General features: G+C 43.9%; 1 protein-coding gene across 1 annotated transcript; it reads left to right on the top strand.

Moving 5' to 3' along the window:
• Positions 1 to 3,812: 3,812 nt before the first annotated feature.
• On the top strand, positions 3,813 to 12,431 carry LOC123443900 (GDSL esterase/lipase At1g28600-like). Its single transcript, XM_045120450.1, has 5 exons — positions 3,813 to 4,159; positions 4,250 to 4,474; positions 11,118 to 11,266; positions 11,389 to 11,665; positions 11,936 to 12,431. Exons 1-5 carry the CDS (start codon positions 3,904 to 3,906, stop codon positions 12,211 to 12,213), a joined length of 1,185 nt encoding a protein of 394 aa, XP_044976385.1. The 5' UTR covers positions 3,813 to 3,903; the 3' UTR covers positions 12,214 to 12,431.
• Positions 12,432 to 13,204: the final 773 nt, after the last annotated feature.

The raw sequence follows: 13,204 nt of genomic DNA, 5'->3' as shown, positions 1-13,204 counted from the left end.
TCATCGAGTGCTCAACCGCAATAGGGCTCGCGAACATTTAACACCTATGCCCGACTACTTTGCCCCCGATGCACTATCCGTTGACCATTTCGCCGATGTTCTTGGATGCGCATGACTGTCTTCGATCGTCTGTACCATGGCGTCCGGCCATACGATGACTACTTTATCCTGAAGAAGGACGACGTAGGAACGATTGGCTTATCTGGCTACCAGAAGTGCACAACCGCACTCTAGATGCTTGCATATGGCCCGAACGCTGATTCGCGAGATGAGTACATACGGATATTTGAGAGCACCCGCGGAGATGCCATTGTCAGGTTCACAACTGTCATGGTCAAGGTTTTCGGACCTCTACCTGAGAGAACCAACTGCGGCGGACACCGAGAGGCTCTTGGCAATCTCAAAAGTAAGAGGGTGGCCAGGTTTGGTTAGATCTCTTGACTGCATGCATTGGAAATGGAAGAACTGTCTGAAAGCTTTACAAGGGCAATATCAGGATCATGTTAAGAAACCCACCATCATTCTTGAAGCAGTTGCATCACATGATCTTTGGATTTGGCATGCCCATGTCTCACAATGACATCAATGTGTTGCAATGATCGGTGTTGTTTTGCGAAGGTGACTAAAGTAAAAGCTCATCCTTGACACTATACTATCAATGGATATGAGTAAAATATGGGTTACTATCTGGTTGACAGTATCTATCCTTCATGGGCTACCTTTGTGAGCACCATCTCTACCGAAAAGGTTTCACTTTGCCAAATGACGAAGAAAATTCTCACTTTGACCAAATAAAAGAAGCAGCTAGAAATGATGTCCAGAGGGCATTTGGAATTCGGCAAGCCCGTTTTGAAGTTGTTCGTGGACATGCAAAATAATGGGATCCGAAGACCTTGTGGGAGGTGATGTCATGTTGTGTGATCATGCACAACATGATCATCGAGAATGAGAGTGACGATGTTGGAGCAGCTCAGAAATTCGAGAACATGGAACGTATCTTATTGAGCATCAGTGGACGGTGAAAGGGGACAACAATGTTTGAGATGTAATATTCGAACATTTTTTTTATATTTGAACTAGTGCTGCATGCGGCTATTTGAACGTATGTACCCTTTGCATGCGGCTATTTTATCGTGCAGACTTAAAAAAATAAGAAAGACCAGATGTATGCGGCTACGGTTGGATATCGTTCTTCTGCATCTGTGTCCGCGGGCCGGTCCCCCAGTCCGAGTGCGGGAGAAAATTTGCAGGTCACCGTTGGAGGAACTTCGTGAACTCTACTTCACAAGATATCTTTCAACGAAAAGAAAAGGACACAACTATACAAGTAGTATAACAATAATCTTTGTAATTATTCACTAGGTCAAAAAATATGGACATTTTTTACCCAAATTTGATAAAATGTTCACTAGTAAGGAAAATGCCAAGGCAGCGGACTTCATTGCATGTGAGCCAAAAACCAGTTATAAGCTTAAGTATACCCCTTCCCCCTTCTCTCCTTCCCCAATCATTGGATGCAGATCATGTGGATGGCAGAAAAGAAGTAATAATCGCTGGCAATTCTTTCCTATATATGACAATTGTACCTTTCGTACGTGGCATTTTCTCTCAAAAACGCATTGCAATTTTTGTTATTTTGACATGGCAAGTGGAGCGTTCGCTAGCAATTCGCCCCCATGAATCTTCGCCACATAAACGCGTCCATGATATAGGGAACTACAAGGGATAGTAAATTCCCATATATAAGGCTGTTTATAGTAGACTAACATATAGTAATATCATGCATACGTTATTATTGTATGATACTACCTTCATACTGCATAGTAACATGAACTAGTATCATAGATGATCTTATTTATTGACATGCATGACACATAGTAGCATAACATTTAACATGTTACGGTATCTACCTATGTTACTCTAATCCTCTCTCTCTTCTTTAATTACTTGTCACATCATCATGTTTGCTAGTCTCAAGACTATGTTACTAGCTATGATACCCCCACTATGACCAGCCTAAAGTGGCAGTTCGACTTTTTGGCACGAGCTCACATGAGTCCGATTTAAAAACAAAACCTATTTTTCCCGCCCAGTGTGATAAAGTGGAAGACCATGTGCACCTGTTTCGTATCTGGTCGCCTCGTGTTCGGCTTTGAATCTCATCTCATATAAACAATTTATAGGAACGAGCGAAGCGTGGGGTTCTTTATCATGTGGTGCTCATTCTCCATCCTGTTCTCATATAACAAATGGATGATGTTCCTCCCTAAAAAAGAAAATATAGAAAATGGATGATGATCCCTCAAAAAACCACTCCACGGATGACGCATAAGCCATTGACTTTAGCCAGGCCTTATCCACCGTCTTAGGAGCATCTACAACCGGACCTTAAAAATCCAGCCCCTCAAACACCCGTTGACATGTTCGGACGTGTCGCACACACTCACCAATCACGTCTCACATTTCTCTCTTCACATCTCGTATCTTATATCCGACGCTCTATAATCATATTACACATGCACGTCAAAATAATTTACGTGATCAAATATCAAACAATAAAATCAGAAGCAAACGAGCACAAGATTTACGACAAACGGACATCCATCATCACCTAAAAGATCATCGAATTCGCAAGACATGGTTCATCATCACCAAAAAACTATATTAACAATGCGTAGGGAGGACTGGGCAGATCACCACTTCCTCGTCGGACCTTTGCCATTTGCCTTTTGGATCGCCGGCACAAATGTACATGTCCACAGCTGGCGGAAGGTCTTGATCGTTGGAGGATGAGCTACCGTTGTCGTTGTTGTCGGAGTCTTTGTTGGAGAGGACGATGAGGCCCTTCATCCGTTGGATCGCCCTGTCATGCTCCCGCTTCAACCGCGCCACTCGGTCCTTCTCCTCCGTTGCCTCCTTCACCTCGTGCTTCGACTGCTCAATAGCTAGCCGGAGCGCCTTCACATTCTTTCATCGGAGGTGCCGAGCGTCCGCCTCCGCCATCGTGATGGACTGGCGGTACACCCATGCGAGAACGTGTTCTTCCTCGTCGGGCTCCGCCGGCATCCAGCGGTGGCGGCACGCGGACTACTCCGCTTCCCCTCGTCTTAGTGCCTGCTGCCTCTCACGGTGGGCGGCGTATGCCTCCGATTCCGGAGTGCGCGTGCGGGCGCTGGCCGGCGATGCAGGCGCTGGCCGGCGATGCGGGCACTAGGACCCAACGCTGCCCACGTGGAGCAATGGCCGGTGGGAGGAGGACATCGTGTGGGGCCGATGCGGACTCTGCAGCCCTATCGGAGCTGCGCGCGGGACGGGAGGGTCCAGCTTCGGCATCCGTGCTCCGCTGTCTCGGGAGCGGCGGGGCTCCAAGGCGATGCGGAGGGCCAGTTTGTCGGAGTCGACGTCGGAGTCATCGGAGCGGCTGCCGGCACTCGACATTCTACTCGATGGGATCGGGTTCGAAGAGGTAGAGAAGGAGACGAAGGAAGAGAATGAGCTAGGGTTCGAAGCAAGGCGCCTGGAGTGGGTTTTTTTTAGACAATGGTGCAGTCGGTGATAGGTCAGGCCTATCAAGCAGTAGTGCGAGGGCCATCCTATATACGTACTATATTTAGGCTGGATACGGTCGGTCGGAAAAGGTCTGGTTAAATCTTTTTTGTAACCCATCACTGACGGATACGAGGGGTGCTCTAATCGCAAATCATTTGAGGCACACTGATAATTTTCAGCGCTGTCCGTGTCATCTGTGGGTGGCCTATCAAGATCACAGATGGCCCCGCGAAAGTGAGTTTGGTTGGTAAAAACGTCGCGTCCTCTTCTTTCCTTCTTTCCTTGCGCCCCCGTAGATCCATTCTCCTTCCACAACTCCTACATTTCCACGGGCCACGGGGAGAAAAAGAAGTTATGCCTTCCTCTGCCTCCGTGACGGTGATCATGGCGGCGGCGTTCCTGCTACTGGCGGCGGCGCAGGCGCGGGCGGATCCGGCGTGCTATCCGCGGGTGTTCAGCTTCGGAGACTCGCTGGCGGACACGGGAAACGTGCTCTACCTCTACGGCAACGACTCCTACGAGGCCGCGACCAGGCTGCCCTATGGCGAGACCTACTTCCACAAAGCCACCGGCCGATCCTCCAACGGCCGCCTCATCATCGACTTCATCGGTACGGCACGACCACACGGCTCGCTGGATCCATCAACCAGCCAGCTTGGTAGCAAGAGTATGCATACTAACTTGAAATCTGTGTGGGCAGCGGAGGCGCTGGGGCTGCCATTCGTGCCACCGTACCTGAGCGGGCGGAGCGCGGAGGACTTCGTCGGCGGGGCTAACTTCGCCGTGGCCGGCGCCACGGCGCTGAGCCCGGACTTCTTCTGGGAGAATGGAGTGCCCGCGTTTCGGGCAGACACGGTGCACCTTGACATGGAGATGGAGTGGTTCCGCGACCTCCTCGGCCTGCTCTGCCCCAACGACGTCGCTGGTATGCTAGTTCAACCCCCTTCTCTTTTCCGTTTTGACATGGACTTACAGGATCTTGATCCACCACTTACAAATTCGGCACTCAAACGGCCGTAAACGCACCCGATTAGCGACCGAACCTGTCCTGTGTTTGTCTGTCTGTACATTTACATTTTTTATTTTTATTTTCTTATATGTCCGATCATTTGCACATGATTGATGAAAAAAGAAATGGTCTAGGATGGGGTGGTGTCCTGTATGGCGGACCGAGACGCATTCGCGTCCGCAAACCTTCAAATTTTTTTTATATTTGAGATGAATATACAGGTTCGCGGACAGCCAGACGTATAGGGATAATATGAGGAGTCCGATTGGGTCACTTTTTTCTTCTCTCATGTGGGTTATATGAGTGGTCATTTGAGGGACCGGTCCGGTCACTAAGAGCATCTACGGTCGGACTCCTCAAATGACCCCTCAAACGCGTTAATTTTTTTTCTGCGTGCAATGAAAAACGGCAACATGGGTGTCGGCCAGCACGCGCTAAATCTCGCGTTGCGCTCTCAACCGCCCCATTCCTTTTTGCATTTTATCCCCACGCTTTGCCGCCGTCACACTTCCTTCCCGCGCTTCGCCGCGCCTTCTCCCCTGCCTTTCCCAGCACCTCGTCACTGTCGCGCCCGTCATGCCGTCGCGCCCCTGGAGCAGCTCGGGCTACCGCAGCGTTCATGCCCGTCCGTTCTGCGTCTTATACGTGGAGATCTGCTTCGGCTATACGCGCCTCAGGCTCGGCACGTTCGAGACGGCCCACGAGGCCGTTCACGCTTACGACACGGCGGTGTGGCGCCCCGGGCAGCCTCGGGCGCAGATGAACTTCAACGATATCTTCACGCGCGAGCAGGCGCATGTAGTTGTGCCTTCCCCGCGTGTGGTTACCGAGGAGGACCGCCGCGTCCAGCGCAACCGGGAGCGCCGCCTCATGATCGTCGAGAGGGACGAGGACGCCATGACGGAGTGGCCCGCGCGTTTCCTGGAGGATGTCGCTGCCAAGAACGAGTTCTAGGAGCAGAGGGCACGGAGCGAATTACACGTCGCCAGGACAAGTGTAAGCGCAAAGCACTCGCGATTTCCAGTTAAGCAACCCAGACACGAACCGGGACTCGAACAATCCTCGGTGGGAGGACGCGATTATTACGTCGTCGGACTACACCACCGAGGAGGAGGAGCAATCTAGGTATATATTTATTTTATTAGCATGTTTTATGAATTTCAATTTGCTTGCTAGTTTAAATTTGAATTTTAATGTTTGTTGATGAACTATTATTGTTGATTTTATTATTTTGTATATGTTTGACATGCGTGCTATATCTTTACCGTGCATGTTGAAGCGCTACTGCGGCCGTTAAATTTTATAGCGTCTGGAAAAGCTATCACACGCGTACGAAAACACTATTTCGGCGTCTTTTTATTTTTTGCATGTCGCACATCCACACATCTGTTGAAGATGCTTTTAGGCCCAATTGCTTAATAATTTCAGTATCTCTCCATTCTCTTTTTCTGCTTTGATCGCTTAAACTTAATGTTTTCATCCAAAAAGAGAATGTTTTCATATATATGCAACTCGATATAACATTTTTTGAAACTAACCAATGACCAAATAATGAAATAATTGAATATTAAGTTAACGAAAACAATGAAATGCACCTCGTAACGAAATAGGGAAATGGTTCTAACAACCTGTCATATCTGAACAACAGTGGCAGAAAAAAATGTGCATCTAGATAATAATTAGTTCCCAAGAAGGTCGTTAGGAGAACAAAGGGCAACAAGTGGATGTATCCCGTGTACCCAGACTTAAGGTGCAATCGGTGCACTAGATATAGAAAACACATGTTAGAATGTTGCCAAACAATCTAAATATAAATTAGCAAATATGTATAACATTTATCTACAATGTCATGAAATTTAAATTCAAATATGGGCCACTTCTTGAGCAACAGAAACAAAAGGTCGGCTACTAACGTTATTCATAACATGATTGACCTTTTTGTTTCATGAGTTTTGGACGGAATTTCAAATAGACATGATAATATGTTTTGTGTTTATCTGCCAAGTTATTTTCAGTAATTTTGGAAATCTCTAACGTGTGTTTTCCAAATCGGATACTCTGATTGCACAACAACAATGGTGCAGTGGATATGCTTTCAGTGCAACACCTTGCTGATAAGGCAACAAAAAAAATCTAGAAACTGAGTTGTAAGTTGTGGGTTAGAATCCAACACCTTGCGCAATACTAATTCTTCCTAAAAGAAACCACAAAAACATGCATGAATTTCCATGTACTCCCTACGTTTCTAAATATAAGTCTTTAAACAGGTTTCATTAGTGGACTACATACGGATGTATATAGACATACTTTAGAGTGTAGATTCACTCATTTTGCTTCCTATGTAGACTGCTAATGAAATATCTTAAAAGACTTATATTTAGGAACGGAGGGAGTAAGATTTAACGGTTGCATGTAGACTAGGAAATAGTCATCAAATCGTTTACTTATAACTTCATATATAGAGGGAAGAATTGTTTTGCTCTAACCTATAGTTCGTAACTTAGGGCAAAAGTGGTGACAACATATTGAGGTTCTTAACTACGTTTTTACTGATCTACAAAAGGGAATTCTTGCAAGAATGTTGCAAAGGTGGTGAAGGGACGTGAATGTCGTCTAGAAGGGGGAGGATAAATAGACGCTTTAAAATAATTACGGTTTAGTCTTGAAAAAATATGAAATAAAACTAACGTTTAATTAGCCAAGGACAAAATCTAAAAGAACTAGGCTCACTTATGTGCACAACTTATGCTAAGCAAGATACAACTAAGTGATAGCAAGATATATAACAAAAAAACAATATGTCTATCATAAAGTAAAGTGCATAAGTAAAGGGCTCGGGTAAGAGACAACGAGGCACGTCGAGACGAAGATGTATCCTAAAGTTCACACCGTTGCGGATGTTAATCTCCGTTTTGAACGGTGTGGAGGCACATTGCTTCTCAACAAGCCACTAGGGCCACCATAATCTCCCCACGCATTCGCACGATGCACGATGTCGTGATTCCACTAAGGACCCTTGAGGGTGGTCACCAAACCCGTACAAAAAAGGTTGGGACAATCTCCACAACTTAATCGTAGGCTGTCAACAACACCTCGAAGCTTCACCACAATGGATTATGGCTTCGAGGTGACCTCAATTGTTCGGAGCAATCTCCGCAACCTAATTGGAGACCCCAACGCTTGCCCGGGGCTTTACACCAGAATGATTTAGCTTCAAGGCACCACCAACCGTCTAAGGCGCTAAAGCGCCCAAAAGACACAAACTCTAGGGTGCCCAAACACCCAAGAGTAATAAGGTTCTCAAACTTCACTTCCACGTATCACCATGGGGAACTCAAACTGATGCAACTAATGCAATGGAAAGAACACACGAAGTGGTCAAGTCCCTCACACTCAAATTCCTCCACAACAACAAAATCTATGGAGGAATATGAGAGGAAGAACAAGGAGCTCACAAAGAACTCCAAGATCTAGATCCAAGGGGTTCCCCTCATATAGAGGAGAAAGCGATTAGTGGATATGTGGATCTAGAGAAAGCGATTAGTGGAAATGTGGATCTAGATCTCCTCTCTCTTTCCCCTCAAGAACTAGCAAGAATCATTCAAAAGATTGAGTGTTAGCAAGCTCGAAGAAGGTCAACAATGGGGGAAGAACACGAGCTCAAGAGTTAAGAAGAAATGGGGAAGAAGACCCCCTTTTATAGGCCTCCCCAAATCCAACCGTTATGTGCACTGGTCATGCACAAGTGGTACAACCTCTTAGCATGGTAGTTCCAGGAAAAGCATGAAAACGGCAGAAACCTCGAGGCGGTAGTGCCGCCAGAGCGGTACTACCGACCAACCCAACGGTACTACCGCTGGGGATGTAGACCTAATGTAAGCGTTAGTACTATTCCCTCCTGCCGCCCTACTACGGCTGAGACGAATAAGAGACCAGTACCACTAAATAAGAACTAGTAGCAACGGTACTAGAGAGCGGTAGTACCGCGTGGGCGGTACTACCGCCCTACTACCGTGCTATTGCCGTGAGTGAAGAGCAGACCAACAGAACCATCAAAATAAGCGGTAGTAGCAGCAGTAGTACATAGTGGTACCGAGCGGTACTACCTCGTGAGCACGGAAAACTGTCATGAGAAATGAAACTGCCATAACTTTCACGTAAGAGCTCCGAATTGAGCAAACTCGAGCTTGTTGGATTCAGGACGACAAGAGCTATCCAAAAAATAGGTTATCTTAAGAAGAGGAAGTATGAAAATGAAGAACCGACAAAAACTCTAACATCGAAAACATCATAGAAGATGCATATGGACTCCATTTTTTATGAACTCGAACTTGTCATGAAGATGATCATCAAATCTAATACTCACAAAGAGAAACACCAAACAAGAACCAACAAAGATGATGCAAGGATGCAAATGGTTTGAGCTCTCAACGAACGACATGATCAAGCTACTCACTTGAGAGCCCCCCTTGATAGTATGACAATCTATCCTATAACCTAGTCTCCCAACTACCATCATGAGACTGGTAAAATAGAAAACCTATAAAGGGTAAACCTATACCTTGCACATGGTCCATTTGATTTATATGATGATGATCTTGACTTTCTCAAGATGCACTATCTTTCTTGATTGCATTGCCTCGATGAAGACTAGTTGATTGCTCCCCATACTCCACTATGGGCGAGAAACTCTTTGACACATCTTCACAAGTCCATTGTCATCATAATGGACAACCAACTTCAAGCATGAACTCTTCGTGATGCTTCATCCTCCATGGGTTGTATAAGATCTTCCTCTTAACGCAAGCCCATGGAAACATACCTAACCCCACAAAGAACTCTCACATAGACCATGGGATAGTACACAAAGCGTAATGGACAATACTTACAAATACCATTGGATCACTTGATCCCTATTGGTACTTCTGGTACGCTTTCTGTGTTGATCAACTTGATTCACTCTTTGACTTAGTATTGATCAACCTTGTATCTTATATTCTCTCTTTATAAAGATGATGTCTTGAAGGTGAACATGAATGCTCACACAATCTTCTTCTTCAAGACATGCTTGCAATAAGGTCAACTCTCACATGACAAATCTTTGGATAAAACCTTCAATAACACCTTGGTCACCATATAAACTCCTTGAAACCAACATATGGACTTCAAGAAGTGCCTATGGACAAATCCTTTGAATATAACTCAAGACAACCATTAGTCCAAAGGGATTGCCATGAATTACGAAAACCAGGCATGGAGAAATACGCTCTTACAGGTGGCGGTGTTGCAAGAATGTTGGATAGCGTATACTCCCTCTGTTCAAGTTTATTTGGTGTGCACATGCTTCTAGGTTATCAATTTGACTAACTAAATATGGGTTATATATAAAAAAAAATATATGTTTTAAAACTTCATTCATGTAACACCTATTTGATGACACATCACACATATTTGGCAAGTCAAACTCATGATCAAAAAACGCAAAAAAGTTTTATAAACCCTGATCGAGGGAGCCATATTCAAGAATTCGTTCGATTAACCAGTTAACTTGCCAATTCATCCCCACTCATAAGGTCAATGAGTAGCCGATAAACTAATAAATCGTCCGACTAATAGATATAATGTCCGGTTAACCTATTAGTCCCCTACTGGTCAGCCAACTGAGCAGCTACCATTTAGCGATTTCCTCAACAATAGGAATGAGTACTCAAATTGCTTGGAAGATAGAAGGGCATAGACCATAGCCAATGAAGGGTCATATGTTCTTACTTGCTCCATAAGAGAATAGAACAAAATTATACTTCAAAAGAGAAAATGTACTAATGAACGATGATGGAGGGACAATAATTCATCGGAAGAACAATATGTTATATTCATGTTCTCGAGATGATGAATTGATGGTTAGGGACAATAATTCATCGGAAGAACAATATGTTATATCCATGTTCTCGCGATGATGAATCAATGGTTTCACTTGAATGCAAGTAGCCACACATTCCATATCTCTCGTATTTCAGTCATTATGGAACACACCTACTCAGTTGTAGCCACAAAGTAGAAATTTCAGCACATACACCACAAAAACCTACTCAGTTGTAGCCACAAAGTAGAAATTTCAGCACATACACCACAAAAATTTACGTTGCTTGATTTTCCCCCACCAAATTTACAACAACATTGCTTTCGTTCCAGAGGAGATATAGCTTCGCCGGTAGATGTTGGAAAATATGGAACATTTCCAATGACATGATTTGTGAAAGCCTAGTAACTTGTGGTGATACAATAACACTAAAAATAAATCAATTGCTACCCGAGACTTAAATTCTGAATTGCATTCTAATGTGATAGATAATATTAGTGGTAAACCTAATTTGAGCCTTTATAGTGTGTCCCCATTGTAGAATACTTAAGTTTTCGACAGATTGTGAGAACTGTTCTTGCAAACTATGTTGTGTTCAATGCTATAGAATATTGTTTCTTGGTAATTTCAGAACACTATTTTTTAAAATAGATGTTATATTTGTATAATAATTTAAAACAAAATTTACAAATGAAACAGATTGCATGGACATGATGAGCAAATCTCTCTTCTTGGTTGGTGAAATTGGAGGCAATGATTACAATCTACCTCTTTTCTACGGGGTGCCCTTTGAGAAGATCCGCTCCTTCACACCAAGTATTATTGCCAAAATCTCTTCTACTATTGCCGTGAGTCATTCCCTACCGCTTCTGCTGCTGTTGCCGTTATCGCCAGTTCTAATATTCTGTACCAACTCCAAAAATAGCGCAGGCGTAGATAGATAATAATGCACAATGAATTGAGTTTGCAGGATCTGGTTGAGCTAGGTGCCAAAACTTTGCTAGTTCCTGGCAACCTACCAATTGGGTGCATCCCAGCCTACCTCACGACATACAAGAGTGACAAGATGGACGATTATGAACCAGAGACGGGTTGCATCCGTTGGATGAACGAGTTCTCACAATACCATAACAAACTTCTTGTGGATGAGTTGGAAAATTTGCGAAAGCTTCATCCTGGAGTTTTGATCATATATGCTGATTACTATGGAGCTGCTATGGAGATCTTCAATTCTCCCGAACAATTTGGTGAGTTCGAAGCCATCTCTTTTTATTACTATGAGAACACTTCATATAATACAAGAAAAATACTTACTAACTAACATACCAGTCTCTGGTGCCTTTGCAAAATGAACATATTCCATATGAACCATTGTGTATGTTGCTGCTTCTATTGACCAGTTGGCAAAATTGATTTTTTTATTTATTTATAGCTCCTATACAAACATACAGAGCCATCAAGTGTAATTTTTTTTATTTGCTGATCCCCCATTACACATTGCATTAACTATTGTTCAGGGATAGATGATCCTTTGGTGGCTTGTTGTGGTGAAGGAGGACCATACGGTGTGTCTGCAACTGCAGGATGTGGGCATGGAGACTACAAGGTATGCGATGACCCACAAAAATATGCATCATGGGATGGCTTCCATCCCACAGAAGTTACATACAAAGGCATTGCCAGTGGCTTGCTAAGAGGTTCATATACTCAGCCACCAATTGCCACCACCAGTTCATGTCCACAAACTACCGGGTTTGCTTCTTCCCTTGAAAACAAGGTCCTATACGACATGTAATTATGTAACCATATATAGTTTAAATATGCTGAGTTTTTTCAGGTCAAATAGGACAATTCTACATTATGAAAATTTGGCTACCTGTAAGGTGTAGCCATGTCGAAAGGTTCTTGTCAACTATTACATTTTTAGATTAGAATGAGCACATACGCACAAGGTACTCATATGACACACAACCTACAAATGTATATATGCATTAATATATGTTTTTTCAAAAAGATGAAGCAGGTGTATAATTTTCATTTTTGATTTGCTGGATGCATATGTTTTATTTCATGTATGTGGCATTACAAAATAAACTATAAATTGCACGAAGTTCTCAATCCAACTTCAGTATAGTCAAAATACGAAATTCCCGACCCACTTTATGGACACCTAAAGAGTTACTCCATCATTGTTACGACTAGACCATGATGGCGCATGTTGTTGTGTCCATCTAGTTTTTTTCAATAGAATGATAAGAATGTCTGCAAATATATAAATATGACACTACAAAGTGTCGGGACCCTGATCCTAAGCCATAGGAATCTAGCCTGTAACATATTACATCACTTTGCGGTCTCACGTACGGTTATCCTCACGGCTGCCACCTTACTTTGGCCGGGACCGTTTGCGTCTTTTGACTCACGTATGTGAATATGTCGCTAGCATTCCAATATTAAAGAACCCGGATCGACATAACTTGTTATAAACCTAAGTGGCACATCCGTACAAAGCCACACATACGTAACACATAAATGCAGGTGTCGGCCAATAGCGAGGGTAGACGAGTCATAGCAAGCTACATGGACTCCATTACACCGCTTGACATTTTTCCAAAGGGACAGACACATCAGCAAATAAGGATACATGTCGGTTAACCAATGTGTCAGGAGTAGTAGCAAGCTACCAAGGCTCGATGAAAGCACAAAAGGTCATTTCCTTGTAAAGATTACTACTAAAGGCACACAACCAGGTGTCGAACCCGATACATATCGTAGTGCATCACACA

The sequence above is a fragment of the Hordeum vulgare genome, chromosome 3H, assembly GCF_904849725.1.
Source record: "Hordeum vulgare subsp. vulgare chromosome 3H, MorexV3_pseudomolecules_assembly, whole genome shotgun sequence".
Taxonomy (NCBI): domain Eukaryota; kingdom Viridiplantae; phylum Streptophyta; class Magnoliopsida; order Poales; family Poaceae; genus Hordeum; species Hordeum vulgare.
The sequence above is the reverse complement of the archived record's forward strand: the minus strand, read 5'-3'. Positions and strand labels throughout refer to the sequence as shown.

What these genes read in the sequence shown, in the direction of transcription:
- LOC123443900 (XM_045120450.1), top strand. Translation starts at nt 3,904, where the DNA reads ATGCCTTCCTCTGCCTCCGTGACGGTGATCATGGCGGCGGCGTTCCTG. An exon ending in CTGCCCCAACGACGTCGCTG is followed by an intron (nt 4,475 to 11,117) that starts GTATGCTAGTTC and finishes CAAATGAAACAG; the next exon opens with ATTGCATGGACATGATGAGC. An exon ending in CAATTCTCCCGAACAATTTG is followed by an intron (nt 11,666 to 11,935) that starts GTGAGTTCGAAG and finishes ACTATTGTTCAG; the next exon opens with GGATAGATGATCCTTTGGTG.